At 31.1% G+C, this 21,414-nt stretch overlaps 1 protein-coding gene across 2 annotated transcripts in view; it reads left to right on the forward strand.

Annotated features, from left to right (window-relative positions):
• Window positions 1–16,195, forward strand: part of LOC134707906 (neurexin-4-like) — a 28,941-nt gene extending 12,746 nt beyond the window's left edge. For both annotated transcript variants that reach the window (XM_063568065.1, XM_063568066.1), the window contains 14 exons: window positions 3,024–3,159; window positions 3,671–3,777; window positions 4,315–4,440; window positions 5,182–5,391; window positions 5,992–6,288; window positions 6,900–7,070; window positions 8,117–8,338; window positions 8,878–9,120; window positions 9,686–9,868; window positions 11,259–11,404; window positions 11,943–12,033; window positions 12,465–12,587; window positions 13,563–13,712; window positions 14,370–16,195. In XM_063568065.1, the coding sequence (XP_063424135.1) occupies window positions 3,024–3,159; window positions 3,671–3,777; window positions 4,315–4,440; window positions 5,182–5,391; window positions 5,992–6,288; window positions 6,900–7,070; window positions 8,117–8,338; window positions 8,878–9,120; window positions 9,686–9,868; window positions 11,259–11,404; window positions 11,943–12,033; window positions 12,465–12,587; window positions 13,563–13,712; window positions 14,370–14,560 (2,396 nt within the window). In that variant the 3' untranslated portion in view covers window positions 14,561–16,195. The remainder of the gene's footprint in view (window positions 1–3,023; window positions 3,160–3,670; window positions 3,778–4,314; window positions 4,441–5,181; window positions 5,392–5,991; window positions 6,289–6,899; window positions 7,071–8,116; window positions 8,339–8,877; window positions 9,121–9,685; window positions 9,869–11,258; window positions 11,405–11,942; window positions 12,034–12,464; window positions 12,588–13,562; window positions 13,713–14,369) is intronic.
• The last annotated feature ends 5,219 nt before the right edge of the window (window positions 16,196–21,414 follow it).

The following is a 21,414-nucleotide window of genomic DNA, read 5'->3' on the forward strand; positions in this document are numbered from 1 at the left end:
CATAATCATCATTGGGGTATCTAGTTTTAAAATTGTGTCCGGTGACCCGCCAACCAACCAAGATGGCCGCCATGGCTTAAAATAGAACATAGGGGTAAAATGCAGTTTTTGTCTTATAACTCAAAAAACCAAAGCATTTAGAGCAAATCTGACGTGGGGGTAAAATTGTTTATCAGGTTAAGATCTATCTGCCCTGAAATTTTAAGATGAATCTGACATTCCGTTGTTAGGTTGCTGCCCCTGAATTGGTAATTTTAAGGAAATTTTGTTGTTTTTGGTTATTATCTTGAATATTATTTTAGATAGAGATAAACTGTGAACAGCAATAATGTTCAGCAAAGTAAGATCTACAAATAAGTCAACATGACCAATATGGTCAGTTGACCACTTTTGGAGTTATTGCCCATTATAGTCAATTTTTAACCATTTTTCGTAAATCTTAGTAATCTTTTAGAAAAATCTTCTCCTCTGAAACTACTCGGCCAAATTAATTGAAACTTGGCCACAATCTTCATTGGGGTATCTTTTTTGAAAATTGTGTCCAATGACCCCGCCAACCAACCAAGATGGCCGCCACGTCTAAAAATAGAACATAGGGGTAAAATGCAGTTTTTGGCTTATAACTCAAAAACCAAAGCATTAAGAGTAAATCTGACAGGAAGTAAAATTGTTGATCAGGTCAAGATCTATCTGCCCTGGAATTTTCAGATGAATTGGATCATCGGTTGTTAGGTTGCTGCCCCTGAATTGGTAATTTTGAGGAAATTTTGCTGTTTTTTTTTGTTATTATCTTGAATATTATTATAGATAAGATAAACTGTAAACAGCAATAATGTACAGCAAAGTAAGAACTAAAAACAAGTCAACATGACCAAAAGAGTCAATTGACACCCTAAGGAGTAATTGCCCTTCATAGTCAATTTTTTATAATTTTCACAAAATTTGTGGATTTTCACCAACATTTTCCACAGAAACTACTGTTATAGATAGAGATAATTGTAAGCAGCAAAAATGTTTAGTAAAGTAAGATCTACAAACTCATCACAATCACCAAAACACAATTTTGTCATGAATCCATCTGTGCACAATGTTTAATATTAACATAGACCAAGGTGAGCGACATAGGCTCTTTAGAGCCTCTAGTTTTTATTCTGATAGTTTCAAAGAAACTTTTTTTCTTCTCTTATTTTTGTCAATCCTTTTTATCCTTTAGTAATTTTTAGGCTGGTTACTGTGTGATTTTTGCATGATTCAGGTTGTTAATTTTTAATTTTGTTAATGGACAACCTGAAAATCAGCAAAAAATCTTACAATAAAAAACTTATATGTCAGGAACATTTCAGTATAGCTTATGATTATTTTTAGGTGTAATATTATTTGTGAAAAGAGCCACTGCCTATATATTATAGTTCGTTAATTATCTGTGCATGTGTGTTAAAATGAAAGAGCATTTTACTGTTTGTAAATAATTTTGTATGCATTTTTGATACATGTATGTTGAATGCTGATGTATAAAACTGTAAGTGCATGTCGTTATTAGATTTTAAACTGGGAAATGTATTTTTACAAATATCAAATTTATAAGCTTATTCACACTAACAAGTAAAGAAATTGAAATAAGCATCAACATGACTAAAGGATGAGTTTTTAAAGAAATAAATGTGAATGAAGTATATAATCATGTAGACAGAAAATGATAAGATGTATTAAATGTTGACTTTTAGTTTGGGTGCCCTTATGATATAACCAATGATAATATGATATACCTTCTTAATTTTGTAGAAGGTTACTTATATGATTTACATGGGTAATTTTATAGAAGGTAACATCTTATGTCTCTGGGTAATTTGAATTATCTGGGTAATTTGAATTATCTAGGTAATTTGAATTATCTGGGTAATTATGTAGGATGCTACATCTATTGTCCATGATAATTTGTTTCTCCTGGATAATTTTTGTAGGAGGTTATATCTTGAATGCCCATGCTTATTTTATTTACCTTGGTAATTCTGTAGGAGGTTACTTATTTGATTTACCTAAGTAATTTTGTAGGATGTTACTAATTTGATTTACCTGGGTAATTTTGTAGGAGGTTACTAATTTGATTTACCTGAGTAATTTTGTAGGAGGTTACTTATTTAATTTACCTGGATAAAATTGTAGGAGGATAATTTTGTAGGAGGTTACTAAATTGGTTTACCAGAGTAATTTTGTAGGAGGTAACTAATTTGATTTACCTAGGTAATTTGGTTGGAGGTTACTTATTTGATTTATCTGGGTAAATTTGTAGGAAGTTACTAATTTTATTTACCTTGGTAATTTTGTAGGAAGTTACTAATTTGATTTACCTGGATAATATTGAAGGAGGTTTCTTATTTGATTTACCTGGATAATATTGAAGGAGGTTACTAATTTTATTTACCTCTACTTAATTTTGTAGGATGTTGCTTATTTGATTTACCTTGGTAATTTTGTAGAAGGTTACTTATTTGATTTACCTGGGTAATTTTGTGGGAGGTTACTTATTTGATTTACCTTGGTAATTTTGTAGAAGGTTACTTATTTGATTTACCTGGTTAATTTTGTGGGAGGTTACTTATTTGAGTTACCTGTATAAAATTGTAGGAGTTACTAATTTGATTTACCTAGACCTGTATAAAATTGAAGGAGTTACTAATTTGATTTACCTAGGTAATTTTGTAGGAGGTAACTTACTGTAAATTCAGAAATTATTGCGTGCATTTATTATTGCAATTTTGTCATTTTAGACTAATAAATGCGATTTTAATTTTTACGATTTTGAGAAAAATCCTGTTAAATTCATATAAAATATTTCAAAATACGAGTTTAAGTTATTGCGTTTACAACTCAGTCGCATTTTTGCAATAGTAAAAACCTCACATTAATTTCTGAATTTACAGTATTTAATTTACCTGGAAAATTTTGTAGAAGGTTACTTATTTGATCTACCTGATTAGTTTTGTAGGAGGTTACTAATTTGATTTACCTTGGTAATTTTGTAGGAGGTTACATTTTTGGTAATGGATTTAGAGGCTGCATGAGGAGTGTTACCATATCATCACAACCTGTTGATTTTGCTGCTATCTCAGAAGTTGACAGACCATCTGTTTTGACAGGAAGTTGTGGATTGGTTGACAGGTATGAATACTAACAACAGCTTGATTATAAAATCATATACTGGTTATGTGTCTCTTGCTTCCAATGGCCACTGATAGTGTCGACAAATTAATCTAAGCAAAATTTCATTGTTTAACTCAAGTAAATTTTTTAAATCTCAAAATTTGATCGCTGTGAATTAGGCTAGAATGGAATTTACATGAAATGAGGTATCTGCGACAAATAATTTGGTTAACAGTATCATGGAAAAAAATTTGGGGTTCATGTATAAATGTATTTTGTAGATGTACCCCCAATCCATGTAAAATTATGGTGCATATACACATATGTGGGATAGTTTTGTATGTGTATATATATATTTTGTAGATGTACCCCCAACCCATGTGAACATTATGGTGTATGTACACAGACATGGGATAGTTTTGTATGTGTATATATATATTTTGTAGATGTACCCCAAACCCATGTGAACATTATGGTGTATGTACACAGACATGGGATAGTTTTGTATGTGTATAAATATATTTTGCAGATGTACCCCCAACCCATGTGAACATTATGGTGTATGTACACAGACATGGGATAGTTTTGTATGTGACTGCAGTAATACAGGATACAAAGGAGAAGTGTGTCATGTCTGTAAGTATCAACTAACTTTAATATGAAATGTATTCAGAAGGTTCAATACCACAAAGGAAGGTTGGGATTGATTTTTGGGATGATTGTCCCAACTGTTAGGGAATTAGGGGCCCAAAAGGGGCCAAAACAAGCCTGCCGAAAAGGCCAAGTGAGCTTTTCTCATCACTTGGCGTCCGGCGTCCATCGTTGTTAACTTTCACAAAAATCTTTTCCTTTGAAACTACTAATGGTCAGTTAACACCTTAAAGAGTAATTGCCCTTTACAGTCAATTTTTACCAATTTTCATAAATTTTGTAAATTTTTATCAAAATATTTCCCTCTGTAACCAAAAGTTCATTGTAGACGAAAACAATTGTAAGTAGCAAGAATGTTCAGTAAAGTAAAATCTTCAAAATATCACCATCACCAAAACACAATTTTGTCATTAATCCATCTGTGTCTTTTGTTTTATATGCACATAAACCAAGGTGAGCGACACAGGCTCTGTGTCTATTTGTTTTGACAAAACCATTTCTATTTGTTTTCTTTCTTTTCAGCTGCATATTATTTATCCTGTGAAATGTTTAAGATGTACAGTAATGACGAAGGATTAGTTAATACACAGATTGATCCAGATGGTTCCGGTCCAATGCCTCCTTTCCCTGTAGGATGTGATGGAAAAAGTAAGAAGAGTATAGAAGGAGTTTTTTTAAATGTAAAAAATCAAGTCTTAAAATTGTGTAGTGTTTTCAAAAGCTATCACCATGCATTTTGAAATGCAAGTACAAGTAGTGACAACTATAATAAATTATGCTCTTTAGATTTTAAGATGAAGAACTATTCACTTGATATGAAGTTGGCATGCATGATAAAGTATTGTAATATTTAGCATGAAATATAATAGAACAAAAAGGATATTGGATAGCCATCCATGACACAAAATCAGTGCATGCACAACAAAAAAACACATACTAAAACCAAAGGAACAGTTAGTTTATTGCAGTTCTTCATCTTAAAGTCACATTGAGGCCTCAACATGGAGCATAACTCTCACCTTAATGCAAGTTTTAAGACAGCTCCTAGCTTCTTTAACTTTTATCAGTTAGATTGGATTGAATAGTTCAAACTTTTCTGATCTAGTTTATTCTCAATATGACATTATTTGCAGGCATGTCGAATGAATTAATAATTTTCTATAAACTACTTTGGCAAAACCAAGAATTCAAATATTGATGAAAATGCATTTTTTTCTCAATCGACAAACATTGGTACCTGCGAAAAAAAATAGATTAATTCACAATGTGCAAGATCTTCTCATAATAATGGACAAATGTCTATTGCAATATAACTTACTCTATAATTGAGGTCTTATATATTGTAATCACAAATTTCGAAATGAAATTAACGTTTGCTATCTTTTACAGAGGAAAGAGGAAAAATAGTGAAAACAGTGGTCTACCATGATGCCATGGAGCAAATTACAGTCGATGGCTTCCAATCGCCAAACTTTTATAAGAAGGTCATACAGTATTCTGGTGATATTGAATCTCTGACAAATATTATTGAACGATCAGCATCATGTTACCAGAACTTAGAATATAGATGTAACAATTCTAGACTTCTTGGGGAAGCAAGTGAGAAAATATATATTTACAATTATTTAAATTTGTGGAATATGTTAATGGAAAAACAACTATTTACCTTCCAACTTTTCAAACCCTTCATTGGGGATTTTAAGTACAAGAGGAACTAGCGCATGTTTTATATATAGTAAAAGTATATACTATGATTTAAGTAAAAATCATGTGGCATTAATTTGGCAATACATTTAGATTTAGAAATTACGTCTAATCATATTTTGACAAATCAGGAGTTGAAATACATATATTTACATGAAACAAATTTCAGGACTACGAGAAAACTTCGACTCATCTGAAACTTTTAGTCTACCGAGTTCGAGACCATGAGAGTTAACTATATATATGTTTTACTAAGAAACAGTTCCAGGATTTTGAAAAAGAGAAAAGGGGGAGGGATGTCCTAGTTAGCCAACATTTGGATTGATTCTTGTAAAAAGTATATGCATTTATCATTCATGTAGCTCAGTGAAGGAAGAAGAACTAAATTTTCATCACATTTACTGGTGGCACTTTCATTGCTTTTACAAATTTTCAGGTATATACATATATGATATATTGCTCTTAATATCAATTTGATTTATATTTAATTTTCAGCGACAAATGCTGATTATTTTGCATGGTGGGTAGGAAGGACCAACCAGCCCATGTATTATTGGGGAGGTGCTGCCCCAGGGTCAAACAAATGTTTCTGTGGTCTGCAGGAGAAAGGCTGCACTGGTGGAAAATCAACATGCAACTGTGATGCTGGGACAAATAATGAGTTTGATGGTGGAAATATTGTACACAAGGATTATCTCCCCATTATGGAGTTATATTTTGGCGATACTGGTACTATTGGTGATGATAAGATTGGCAAATATAAAGTCGGAGAATTAGTTTGTGAGGGAGATTGTAAGTTGATTTAATGTTTGAGTGAAAACTTTGATGATATGCCTTATTTACTTGCCTTGCATGGATATTGATAAACTTTGTGTAAACCAAACAAAATCAAAATTATATTATAAAAAATCAATCTGCATTGCTATAAAGGAATGATAAAGGAAATAACATATAATATTTTTTCTTAATTAACAAAAACTAACCAAGCAGCACTTATAGATAACTGATAACTAGAGTCTATATTTGAATGTTGATAACAAGAGTTTATATACAGGACTATATTGACTAAAATATGATGTAGTCAAGAAATGTTCATTGCATCGCATACACTGAATTTCAGAAATTGTTGTGTGCATTTATTATTGGGATATTCGAAAAATGGACAAAATTGCAAGATTTATTATTGTAATTTTGTGATAACTGCAAACTGATATATAAAAGTTCTTAATTGCATAATAAAACGCTCACAATATATGATAACATGTACTTTTCATGAAATTCACATTTATTTATCTTTATTTGTTGATCAAAAGACACAATGGCAAACACATGTAAAACACAATAACTTCTGAAGTTAGATTAAATCATATATATATAAAACGTATATATTTGTATATTTGCAGCTGTGTTGGACAGTATTGTAACATTCCGTAAGGCTGATGCAACCATTAAGATCGACACATGGGAAGCCGATCCTGCAGGGGATATCTGGTTCCAGTTTAAGACTACAGCCACTGATGGAACTATCCTACATAACATTGGGGATCCAGATTACATCAAGGTTGCCTTGTTCAGTAAGTGCATATTCAATCATTTTTTAAGGAAGTATGTAATAGTATTTTATTGATGGAATAAAAGGATATAGAGTCACACAAAATTTCTACATGCACTACATGCATATGTTGATTAATATCGTACAGATTATATTGATCTAGGATTGCATTGTTTTTTGCTTAGATTTCTTTTTTCAGATTTTTAGTTAAAAAAAATGCCAAGCTTCTTTACATGATAATTAGGCTACTAAAAATTTGTTTTAGTTTAATGTGGTGATTAATATGGTGTAAAGTATTTGAATGCAGTTAAAATAGCTTTTTTGGACTGATTAGAATTAAAATGGGTAAACTGATTATGTGTTCTAATTCTGGCAAGGGTGGGAGGGTCCATATGATAAATCTAAATTCTCTATTAGGTTTGATTGTTTTTGAAATATTTTGATTTCCCATACAATGTATTTCTATTACCTTATTCACATTAATTTTACTGTAACTTTTATTATAAATTTAAGTGATTCTTTCTACTTTTAAAGGATGTACTTAGGTGATCTAAGGTAAAATTAAATTAATCAAGTATTCAAAATTGATACTATAAGCTGGAAGAGTATTAGTAAAGGATCAAAATAAGTTAAATATTTATAGGTCATAGAGCTCCTTTTTGAGATTTGGCAGGAAAAGGCTGACTCGGACTTTCACCTTATATTTGCATTGGTATTATTTGGGTCTCAAATATAAAGAAAGAAAATCAAGAATCTGCTTAAATTTTGTCAAATGACCTTTTATGAGCTATTAAGTCTTATGTTAAAAGATAAATAGGGGTTATTGGGCAAAATATTTTCCATTGTATCGAATGGAAAAACACCAAGTAGTCCGAACATTTGACACCAATTCCAAAACCTCACCTAAGTACATCCTTAATGCAGTTAATTCAAAAGTCAGACCCTATTGACTCATTTTGTTATGGAAGGCCAGACTTACTTACAAGATGCTAACTTTATTGTATAATTTGAAATAGAAAGAAAAACATGAAAATATGCTGGACGATCATTATTTCTTTATAATTTCAGATGGTGACACAATACAGTTCAGTTATGACACAGGAAATGGTGCAAAGGTTGTTGATTTCAAGACAACAAATGCCCTCAACGATGACCAGTGGCATACAGTTCATGTGGAAAAGAACAGGAAACAGGCATGGTTACGTGTGGACAATTTTCCAGAAAAATATATAACAGAATCGTCTGACGAAATGTCTAGAACTCTTGATCTAAAGGAAGGACTTGTCATAGGTAAAAGTTAACAGGGTTTTCCCTTGGATAATTTTCTTTTTCACCAATCCTTTCATCATGTTCATTTATGAAATTATTTCAAATAAAATCCATGATTTTTCTCAATTTTGTAGATCCTTAAATAGAAAAGCTTTATTTTTTTATCCAGGCATTGTTAAAAGTAAATAGTTAAAGTATGTTTATAATAGCAGGGCTAAAAGTGTGTGAAGTACAGCAACGTAAAAAAAAATTCTTATTATATTTATAAAAGTTGTAAAAATACTTAATTTTCAGGTGGCATATTTAGTCTTCCAAGCCATATGTCTAAATAATTTTATTAAACAATACAATTTTATTGATAAGTGTATTGACGATAGCTTTCAAATGCTTGTACTTTGTTTGATAATAAAATTTATTGAAATGCTAAGCATTTATGATATATTCAAGAGATTGGTGGTTTCATTAAATATTGTTTTAAGAAATTATAAGACATTAAAGTTAAACACTAGTAACTACTTTTATTTTTGTGTTGAATTATGCTTATGAATATTTTATTTCAGGTGCCACTGTTGAATTCAAAGCCGGATATGTTGGATGCTTAAGAGGCTTGAGAGTAAATGGTGTTTTAGTGGACCTAAGGGGCTTGATCTCACGTGGACAGGTATCTTATGGTGTAACTGAGGGATGTATTGGTAAATGTAGCAGTAATCCTTGCTTTAATGGTGGTACATGTATAGAGGGATACTCTGGCTACACATGTGACTGTTCCTACACACCATGGAGAGGATGGATGTGTGGGAGAGGTATGTACTCTATACAGTGAAACCTGTTTAAAATGAATCATTCACCGGTCTAAATCAAAAAGTTTAGCAAGTTCTGTCATAACAAATTTAATGCATTGTCAACCACCTGATTAAACCAATCGTCTGCCAAAACTGAGCAAAATCTTTTACTACCAAAGAGATTCAGTTAAAATAGGTTTCACATTAATTTTTGGTCAGATTAAATGGTGATAATTGTATAAGGGCGTTCTATGAAGAAGATGGATGTGTGAAGATAAATCCAGAAATAAATGACCTTGAAATAAGATGTCTATTTTGCACCTCAAAACTTCTGTCAAATCAGATGAGAAACAGATGTTGTAAAAGACCTGTTTGAACTCACTCAAGATAGAGCCTATCATTTATAAGGGAAATGAATATATAACACAGATATATGTCTTTTTTATGGCCTAATCACAAACTTGACTTGCTAATTCATGTTGGTGTCAGGAGACAACAAACTCTATTCTATTACACTTCATTGTAGAATGCATTTTGTGTTTATAGATAATAAAATACTGTAATTTATCATTTTACCATTTTGCAGAGGTTGGTGTGAATTTACAGAAACATTTTATGATTAGATATGAGTTTGATAAAAGTCAAGGTCTTTCAACAACTGACTTCAAAGATGTGAAAGTGGGTTTCACTACTAAGACAAAACAGGGAATTCTGATGCAGATCCAGTCACCCAATGGAGAATACATATCCTTAGAACTCAACAATGCTGGTAAGCTTTATATATATTGTTTATATCGAATTATATATCATAACAAAATTTTAATGCAGATTAAGTCTCACTCACAGAGAAAGTCATTGGAAATATGCTAGATGTATATTTTTTGCTCTTATATAATTTCGTGAAATGTTTTGTTATTGAATAGAGGTTGTTCTTGTGGTTGTTAAAAATAGGATTGAAGAAATTTTGACCAAAACTAATGTACATTTTAAAAAAAAATTGGAATGGAGAGCATAGAATACTGTGGATCAATTATAATTCGTGGAATAAAGTTCTAATTTTCTATCTACTACAATGGCAAATACAAGAAACAAGTATGTGTGACTTGTGTAACTTGACTGAAGATTACGAACACTTTTTTCTCAAATGTCAATTCTTTCATGAATTTTGGAAGAAAATATATGTACTTGCAAGCAATATCAAAATTTGGTCACATATTTTTTAAGTTTAAAACTTTAGTACTGGGCTATAAAATACATGATCCTATGTATAATGATATAAATCTCTTCCTAACTGTTTTAATATATTCAATTCATAAAAGTACTCATATATCAAATTATAAACAAAAAGGCATAGACGCTTATGCAGTTTTCAGAAATGAATTTTTAAACACATACGAAATTAACAAATATATTAATGCTAAAAACAGCAAATTTTTAAATGATGTAAAGAGATACATATGATCATGAATAGCTAGATATAATATATTTAGATGTATAGAATTTGTGTAGCAAAAGTTGACAATATATCTGAACACGTGGTAATAAACCAAAACAGCATGCTTCGTGAAAATGTACAGAATTTTGTCTCAAAACACATTTGTACACACTTTATCACTTAATCAAATGAATTTCCATTTACAATGACGAAACTTACCACATATAATTTTTAACTTAAGTTTAAGTTGTTGTGAGTATCAATAAAACATATCAATTAATCCGGACAATCGATGAACCAGCTCCAATGGTTTTCATCAATAAGGTTAAAGGTCAATGATCATAAAGTTTTAATCTTTAGAAACAAACCGGACAAAACTGTACACTTTCCGTAATCATGAAACAATATAGTTTGGAAAATGTATGTAATAACCATGAACTGTAAAACTAACAAACTATCTATAAATATGAATTCACTGAATAAATTCCCTGGTTATCCAGTGACTAATTCACAGGGATACTCGGCCAACTGCTGTAGGTCGAGTTATTTGTAACAACAGCAAAGAAAAGTGCAATAAAGATATTATTTAAAAAAAAAAAAAAGATTTGCCAAAACCATATTAATTAAATATTCACAAAAAAACAATTTTCCTCTGACAGTGAACATAAAAGAATATAGTGTTAAAAGAAACTTAGAATTAATGGAATGTTTTTTATTTGCAAAGGTGGTGTGAAATTTGTGGTTAATGTTGGTGAAGCTCAAAGATTTGAAATGAACACAAAGAATGATGGTATAGATTATACCAATAACCAACAGCATGTAGCTCATTTATGGAGAACAGGTGAAAACAGTGAATTCCTCAACTTACAGGTTAGTACTTTTTAACAATTTAATTAAGTTCAAATTTTGTGGCACAATATTCATTCATGTAGGTGTGGCATTATCTTTGTCCAGAGGTGGATTTAGGGGGGGCATGGGGTCTGACCCACCTATTTAAGAAAAACATTTGGTTGATTATATAGGGAATCACTGAAGGGTGACAGGAGAACCCCCCCTCATAGGCAGCCAGTGGGCCCCCTCTTATGAAAATTTCTAGATCCATTACTGTTGTTTGTTTAGTCTTGAATTATTTGAATATTTTAAAATCCAATGAAATTTAAAATTAAGCAATGTTATATGTTCATGAAAGTTTATTAGTTATACATGTATTATTAAATTCAAATGTTAATTTAAGACCTGTAGCAAATAAATCATTTAATCTAATCGATAAAAAAAAAAGTTTGAATATTATCATATAGACGTGATGGACTGCCAAATACTGGTGTGTTACTAAATAAAAACAATGAACATAACCTAATTTTACTCTACCAAAATGAAATAGATTTATAAATGAGTGTTTTGATTACAGGTTGATGATTATCAAATTGCTTTTGATAAGCTGGGAGATATTGGAGATCAGATTCTGGATGATCCTAAATATTTATTCATTGGCAATAATGGTAAGTTTTGTTTTCTAATTTTTGTGCTCTTTTAACATCTCTTGGTCCCTGTGAGAAACATATTTCTTCTCACTTGAGAAATGTCTTTTCTCAGCAAATGAAAGGTCCAAATATGATTATGACTTAAAATTTGAGTTGCTTCTTCTGGATTTTCTATTGTGACGTCATGAGAAATGTGACCATGCCAGATGACATCTCATATAAAGAAGCTTTCTGCAAATCTTTGAAAACTAAGGTGAACTATCATTACTTTAGAGAAACCAATTCCACTACTATAAAAAAACTCGACAAGCCTTGTGCCTTAAATAATAAGATTTAACGGTCTTGAGGGGAGAAATATTGTAACACACTTGTAACAATAATGGAATCTATATATATTTTTAAATTTGCATTCTTGTTTTCTGAAATTGAAATATTGTTGCTTATTACAGATACATCAAATGCAGAGAGAGGATTTGAAGGTTGTATTTACAGAATGTCAATAGATAATATTTTCCCTTTGAAGAGAGCTTTCCAGGATCCCAGACCTTCCTACATGTGGTTGTATCCTAACAGTAAGTACTCAGATATTATATATTGCATTTCAATATGTCAGTTCAAAAGAAAAGTTATATTACTACAATTATTGAGTTGTTTGTTTCAGCTAAAGCTAGATCAATTTAAAGAATGAAAAAACTCACCACAGACACCAGGTCTACTAAGTTAATGTTTGTGTCATTTTGGTCTTTTGTGGATAGTTGTCTCACTGGCAATCATACCACATCTTCTTTTTTATAAGACCCACATTGAGGGTAGTTTTAGGTCAGTCTGTCCATCTTGCTGTCTCTCTATTAATAATTTTGTAAATGAAAAACTCCAAATGTGTAGGTACATGTAGGAGGTTAACAAAATTTTGTATAGTTGTGCAAATTATATTTTGTGATATTTAGGGGGAAACAAATTTACCACCTGGACCCTTACTAACATGTCTGTTTTCTAGGAAATCGCTTGCCAGATTAATTAGTTTAAAATATAGAGCGCAGCCCTGGACACCCTTTGTATTCAGCTGGATAAAATTAAATATTATTGAGACTGTGTAGTTGAAAATTCAGAGTTGTTGATGGCTGCGCTCATATCGCAATTTAAAGGAATACAGGCAAAAATTGATAATATTTGCCGTTTTCGACCATATGTTGATTTGAATTGGGGTGATTTCTACACAAGACAGTTATTCAAGATTATGATTTTACGAAAGGGTGGGATGGGTCCTAATAAAATACCACTCAATTTTTGTTTTTAAAGGCTGTTTATTTTTTATGAAAATATGAGGCCGATTTCCATAGTTAGTGAACCTACTCCTTTGTATGCCAGGCACTCATTAAGTCTACCTTACACACACAAGTGTTGCTCAAATTAGAACATCTGGAAGGCAAAACTGCAAAAATTGAAGATTCTCAAAATTTCATAGGTAATAGTGAGGAAAGGTTCAATTTTCTTTAAAAAGTTTTAGATTTAACACAAGAAATATATATTCATGTTGCTCTTTTCAGATACAATTCGAGAAGATATGTGTGGTTTTGAGGAAGTGACAGTAATTCCCGATCCTATTGAGATTCGTCCAGGAAGTGGAGGAACGTTAGTCAATATCACATACCCATATGTAGAAGATACCTCAGCTAGAGATAAAGCTATTACTGGAGGTATGTTACCTATAACATGTTGTTCTTTTGGTTTAAAGCTTGATAACATTTTCACAAATCGTCTTGAAATCCTTATAAAAGTACATTGAAATTATACTAGTCTGTATATTAAAATTTCATTTACTTGTTAAAGTAAATATCAATAGAATTAACAATATGAATCATACATAAATTCAAAGTGCATGTAAGGGTAAAGATTGCTTTAATTTATCAGTGGGAAGTAAAATTTACCATTGTATTGTATCATTGGTTGTCATTGATTCAACTACAATTATGGACAAAGGAAGATAACTCTAATTTTAAAGATTACTTTTACAATGATATTATTGATATTTTTAGAACAGATATTATACTTAATCACCTTTCACAAGCTATGTGTACTATTCATGACAAGTATGATATCATTAGTAACTTGAATATCTGAACACATATATCATTGATGGATTTTTGGAAATTTTAATGGATAGGATGTATAAAATGATATGAGCAATGCACTATATTTTGTGTATCTCAAAGTAGAGATCAACCTTGGAAGATTACGACATGTAGTCTGTACCATATGATTTATTTATGTGAAATATAACCCTGAATCTTAAGTTTACTGAAATGTACCAGTTATAATCTTAAATTCAAATATATCTTTTTGTTTATTTTTAGGTGTATTAGCAGTTGTATTTTTAATCATCATTGTGTGCATTATAATAGCTGTGATGTATTTCCGTGAAAAGGGAGATTATTCAACCAAAGAAGCCACTGGACAAGATTTTGTGGATAATCCTGATGCAGCTCTCGTCATTAACTCTACTGGGGTACCAGACATTGGTAAAAGACAAGAATGGTTCATGTAGAACAACATCGATGTCATTTTCTTAAAATGTGATATAAAATCCATTTTTTTTCATTTTTGATTTGGTTAGCAATATATTTTGAATTTTGATACTAGCATTTAAGGTTATTATAATTTAAATTCATTTGCTATATAAATATTAATTATGTTTTAAAGTAGTAAAATTATATTTAAACTGATTTTTTTTTCTTCTTGACTAGTTAAATTTATATTCTAATTTAAGTTGATACAAATTAAGAAAGTATATCTAGAATATTTTTTAATCATTTGACATCATTTTTCATTTAATTACATGTATATCAAAAGTGCTTTGTAAATATCATAATCATGCTGATGTAAATAATTTTGTATACTATTGTAAATTAAATCAAAAAGGATTCTTCATCTGAAGCATGTTTCATTTTGGTCCATTTCAGATCTGATATTGTAAATTTTACATATGTTTTTTTTGTAAAGCTTGAATATTATTACTCATGAACAAGATATTTGATTTCCAAAACTGATACATTTATCAATCATTTTTTTTCAGATATGTTTAATTTTTTCTCCAAAGAAAGTAAAAGTGAAATAAAATCAGTCACATCGAAATATTTTTTAAGGTTACAACAAAATTATACATATTTTTATTTGGCTTAAGTGAACTTTTCTGCATTTCAAAAAGCACAAGTTTCAGTTTTATTTATAATACATTCCAGAAATTGTTTATATTAATGTATAAAATATGTAGATATTATTTTTATAACAAAGGTTGTATGTATCATAGGTCAGATTAGTTCTTTTTTAATTAATCGAAGGAATGCCAAGTTTTTATAATTTGATACCTAAAAAATTATATACCTCAAAATGTTTATAATTATAACTGACATTAAGCAGTGTTTGATAATTGAATATTTTGATTGTTAATTTATAAAATTTTGTTGATTTCAAATGACTAAATGCAAGTGGTGTGCCATTTGATGTGTTTAGCGGGTGCTAGTGACACAGTCTACTTATTAATAAAGCATATCATTTTAAATAGGGAGAACAAGTTTCATTACCCCTAAAAACCATGACATTTCACACAAAGTACAAGGAAATAACAAAATTTTGGTTATCCTTAAATTAAGTTTGCAAATATTGTAATTATTCAAAAAAGTATGTTGGGTAAAATGGAAAAAATTGTACTCCAAGGATACATTAATTTCTTTTCTTTCTTTTTTCTCAAAAGTGTCACTTGGTAGCTTTGGTTTTGGGTTAGCCTAAATGAAGTGGCATAAATAAAATGTTTTTGTTCTTGCTTACTGACACTATATATCACACGCTCAAAAAAGGAAATGGGAAAAGGGGGGGGGGAATCCATTAGCATTTTACACTACATCACAGCTATTAATGGAACAGCAAAGTAGATTCCTTTAAAAGGCTTTAAGTGTTTTAGTGAATATTTCTTTGGGTACCATTATTTCCATAAATAGTGTACCTGAAAACCCATGGTTTTATTTTTAGATAAAATATATACATTAGTTACACATATCATATATTTTACTTTGTACATATCATTTTAAGGAATTCATTATGTGGAGAATCTATTTGGATGATTTTTGCCATTCCATTTTATAACAATGATATATTTTACAATAAACTTTATTGATTCTATAAATGTGTTGGTTTTTATACGACCGCAAATTTTGAAAAAATTTTCGTCGTATATTGCTATCACGTTGGCGTCGTCGTCGTCGTCGTCCGAATACTTTTAGTTTTCGCACTCTAACTTTAGTAAAAGTGAATAGAAATCTATGAAATTTTAACACAAGGTTTATGACCATAAAAGGAAGGCTGGTATTGATTTTGGGAGTTTTGGTCCCAACATTTTAGGAATTAGGGGCCAAAAAGGGCCCAAATAAGCATTTTTTTGGTTTTCGCACTATAACTTTAGTTTAAGTTAATAGAAATCTATGAAATTTTGACTCAAGGTTTATGAGCACAAAAGAAAGGTTGGGATTGATTTTGGGAGTTTTGGTTTCAACAGTTTAGGAATTAGGGGCCAAATAAGCATTATTCTTGGTTTTCGCACAATAACTTTAGTTTAAGTAAATAGAAATCAATGAAATTTAAACACAATGTTTATGACCACAAAAGGAAGGTTGGTACTGATTTTGGGAGTTTAGGTCCCAACAGTTTAGGAAAAAGGGGCCAAAAAGGGACCCAAATAAGCATTTTTCTTGGTTTTTGCACCATAACGTTAGTATAAGTAAATAGAAATCTATGAAATTTAAACACAAGGTTTATGACTATAAAAGGAAGGTTGGTATTGATTTTGGGAGTTTTGGTCCCAACAGTTAGGGAAAAAGGGGCCCAAAGGGTCCAAAATTAAACTTTGTTTGATTTCATCAAAATTGAATAATTGGGGTTCTTTAATATGCCGAATCTAACTGTGTATGTAGATTCTTAATTTTTGGTCCCGTTTTCAAATTGGTCTACATTAAGGTCCAAAGGGTCCAAAATTAAACTTAGTTTGATTTTAACAAAAATTGAAACCTTGGGGTTCTTTGATATGCTGAATCTAAAAATGTACTTAGATTTTTGTTTATTGGCCCAGTTTTCAAGTTGGCCCAAATCGAGGTCCAAAATTAAACATTGTTTGATTTCATCATAAATTGAATAATTGGGGTTCTTTGATATGCCAAATCTAACTGTGTATGTAGATTCTTAATTTTTGGTCCAGTTTTAAAATTGGTCTAAATTAAAGTGCAAAGGGTCCAAAATTAAACTAAGTTTGATTCCAACAAAAATTAAATTCTAGGGCCTCTTTGATATGCTGAATCTAAACATGTACTTAGATTTTTGATTATGGGCCCAGTTTTCAAGTTGGTCCAAATCAGGATCTAAAATTATTATATTAAGTATTGTGCAATAGCAAGTCTTTTCAATTGCACAGTATTGTGCAATGGCAAGAAATATCTAATTTCACAATATTGTGAAATAGCCAATTTTTTTTTAATAAAGAGTTATCTTTCTTTGTCCAGTATAGTAAGCAAGAAATATCTGCAAGAATTTTTTTTCATTGGAGTTATCTTTCTTTGTCCAGAATTAACTTAAATCTTTGTTATATACAATATACAATGTATATTCACTTTTTACTACCAACTGATAAATTTAAATAATCTTTACCATTCAGTGATAGCAAGCAGTTTTTTTACATCTTAATATTTTATGATGTATTTAAATGAGTAGTAATTGTTGCAAACTCCATTAGAATATTTTAATTGAAATTAGTTTTGGAATAAGGGAAAGGGGGATGTGATTAAAAAATTGGGTTCAATTTTTCTCATTTGAAATTTAATAAATAAAAAGAAAATTTCTTCAAACATTTTTTTGAGAGGATTAATATTCCACAGCATAGTGAATTGCTCTAAGAGAAAACAAAAATTTTAAGTTCATTTGAATACATTCATTCTGTGTCAGAAACCTATGCTGTGTCAACTATTTAATCACAATCCAAATTTAGAGCGGAATCCAGCTTGAATGTTGTGTCCATACTTGCCCCAACCGTTCAGGGTTCAACCTCTGCGGTCGTATAAAGCTACGCCCTGCGGAGCATCTGGTTGTTCGTCTTGACAGCATCAAATAACTAGGGCTTAGGGGCTCTTAAGAGCCTGTGTCGCTCACCTTGGTCTATGCATTTTAAACAAAGGAAACAGATGGATTCATGACAAAATTATGTTTTGGTGATGTGATGTGTTTGTCGATCATACTTTACTGAACATTCTTGCTACTTACAATTTGCTCTATCTGTAATGAACTTGGCCCTTTACTTACAGAGGAAAACATTTTGTATAAACTTACCAAAACTTACCAAATAAATGAAAATTGTTTAAAATGGACTTTAAAGGGCAATAACTCCTTAAGGGGTCAACTGACGGTTAAACTCACCATTTTGGTCATGTTGACTTATTTGTAGATCTCACTTTGCTGAACATTATTGCTGTTTACAGTTTATCTATCTATAATAGTATTCCAGATAATAACCAAAAACTGACAAAATGTTCTTAAAAATTACCAATTTAGGGGCAGCAACCCAACAACCCAGTCAGATTTGCTCTAAATGCTTGGGTTTCAGAGTTATAAGCCAAAATATACATTTTACCCCTATGTTCTGTTTTTAGCCATGGCGGCCATCTTGGTTGGTTTGGCGGGTCACCGGACACAATTTTTAAACTAGATACCCCATTGATGATTGTGGCCAACAAGTTTGGTTAATTTGGCCCAGTAGTTTCAGAGAAGATTTTTGTAAAAGTTAACGACGACAAACAACGATGGATGCCAAGTGATGAGAAAAGCTCACTTGGCCCTTTGGGTGCTATAAACAGTTTCGTACTAAAAACTAGGGGTTATTCCCCAACTAAAAATAACCATGGAGGGAAACCCCTGTTTATTTACTTACTTGGTGAAAAAGTATCATGTTTTTTGTATTTGATTGTAAAAATTAGTTAATTAGCTTTCAATTAAAACAGGTTGAATGATTGAAATAATTTTAAAAATTATATTAAATATACATGTTTCGAGGGGAGACAACACTGTAAACAGTCTGTTTTTTTAGCAGTGAAAATTGAAAACTTATTTGCAGCCACTGTAGCTCTTTTCGGAGCAGGAAACCGTACCCTGAAACAAGATTTTTTTGAAAGGCCAGGTAAAAACCTACAAAATTCATAGTTTTGATTATGAAAAATGTGCATGGATCATGTCTTCATGGCTGTGCACATGACCTGATTTCAAGTTTTTTATGTTAAAATTATACCTTTTTTCCCCCATGTTCATTGGATGAAATTTTGATAATATATTAAAAGTACACATTATTTTTATTTCATTACAAACTAGAGAACATTCTGATTCCAGTGATATCTAGTTTTATACAAGTATTTTTATTAATCAGTCCACTAGTAGGAGTCACATATGCATGGTCCCTCAAAACATGACGTCATAGAAAAAAACTGTTGATTGCACCCTTTGGGCCAGGTGAGCTAATAATGAATGTGTAACACTGGTATAGTTTTAGCCTTTGATTTCAATATTTAATTTTATTCCATAAGTGAATTTCAGAATAGAAAGTAGTTATCAGGATTCCCATGGGGACTTACTGTGCACCATTTATTGTGGACCTCATTCTGTATTGTTATGAGTTACAATCTATGACTAAAATCAGTAAAGACCAATCAACAACATCTGATTCAAAAATTTAAAAATAATTTTAGATATTTGGATAATATATATTGGCTCTCAATAATGATAGCACAATAGTATGTACACTAAAAGAGATTATCCTGCTGAACTGACTTTGAATAAAGCTAATACTAACAATAACTCTGCACTTTTCTGGATCTTGATATCTTTATCTTTAACAAATAGCTTAATACCAAAATTCATGATAAAAGAGATGATTAAAGTCTTAGAAAAACAGACAGAAACAAGTGAAACTGCGAGCTACTGCTCACTGATGATACCACCGCCGCAAGTGGATAATATTAATAGTGTAAAAATATGCAAGTGTTCAGTAAACAGGAAGTTGTCGAGTGATGAATCTGAAAATGCATCACACGGTATAGCTGACTTATATAAATCCTGAAACCAAATTTCAGAAATCCTTGTATTGTAGTTCCTAAGAAAAATGTGACGAAAATTTTCAACTTGGCTATCATGTGTAAAATCATACAAGTGTTCGGTAAACAGGAAGTTGTCAAGTGATCAATCTGAAAACGCATCACACGGTATAGCTGACTTAGATAAACCCTGAAACCAAATTTCAGAAATACTTGAATTGTAGTTCCTGAGAAAAATGCGATGAAAAATATTCATGGGACGGACTGACTGACTGACGGACAGATAGAGGTGTTCGGTAAACAGGAAGTCGATGATTGATGAATCTGAAAACGCATCACACTGTATGGCTGACATATATAAATGTTGATCCTAAATTACAGAAAGGGTGGATGTGTAGTTCCTGAGAAAAATGTGACGAAAGTTTCATGGGACGGACGGACTGACGGACAGACTGACAGACAGAGGTAAAACAGTATACCCCCCCCCTTTTTTGAAAGCGGGGTATAAAAACAAACAAATATCATTGAGCAATTAACTGTATTATAAGGTCACGGTCAAATAAAACACATCAGACTGACATGTACATCTTAAAAGGTATTTGAGCTATTGCATACAATATAAAAAAAAAAGAACAAAACACAAAAATTTATTTTTAATCACTGAGCCATGAAAATTAGGATGAGGTCAGATAACACCTGCCAGTTGGACATGTGCATGTCAATATCATTCCATACCCAAAATATAGTATTGCTAAAGTAACTACTAAAGTTGCTAAAACATACCTTAACCTTACCTTATGTGACATATATGTCATAGTGAAGAAAATGAGCAAGAGATGATAATTTAAGAAATGAATGGAAGGAAGTGTCCATGCAACACAGATGATGCCCCTGCAAATTTAAATTTGATCCAAGTTTTGTGGTAAGAAGCATTGTGTATAGGTCTCATTCCATTTGGTTGAGACAAACAAACATAATAGAACTAAACCATATTTAGGAAAAACAGGTTTAGCTAACTATAAAACCAGGTTCAATCCACAGTTTTCTACATAAGAAAATGTCAGTATCAAGTCAGGGATGTAACCATTGTTATCCATTCCTTTGATGTCATTGAGCTTTTGAGTTTGCCATTTGAATAGGTATTTTCCTCGGAGTTCAGCATTTTTGTGATTGTACTGACTGACAAGGGCAACATTTAATGACACTCTGATGACGGCAGGGGCATAAAAAAAACAACCACTGAAACTAGCACTTTAAAATATATTATAAATAAAGATGATAT

This window comes from Mytilus trossulus, chromosome 2 (assembly GCF_036588685.1).
Source record: "Mytilus trossulus isolate FHL-02 chromosome 2, PNRI_Mtr1.1.1.hap1, whole genome shotgun sequence".
In the NCBI taxonomy this organism is placed as follows: domain Eukaryota; kingdom Metazoa; phylum Mollusca; class Bivalvia; order Mytilida; family Mytilidae; genus Mytilus; species Mytilus trossulus.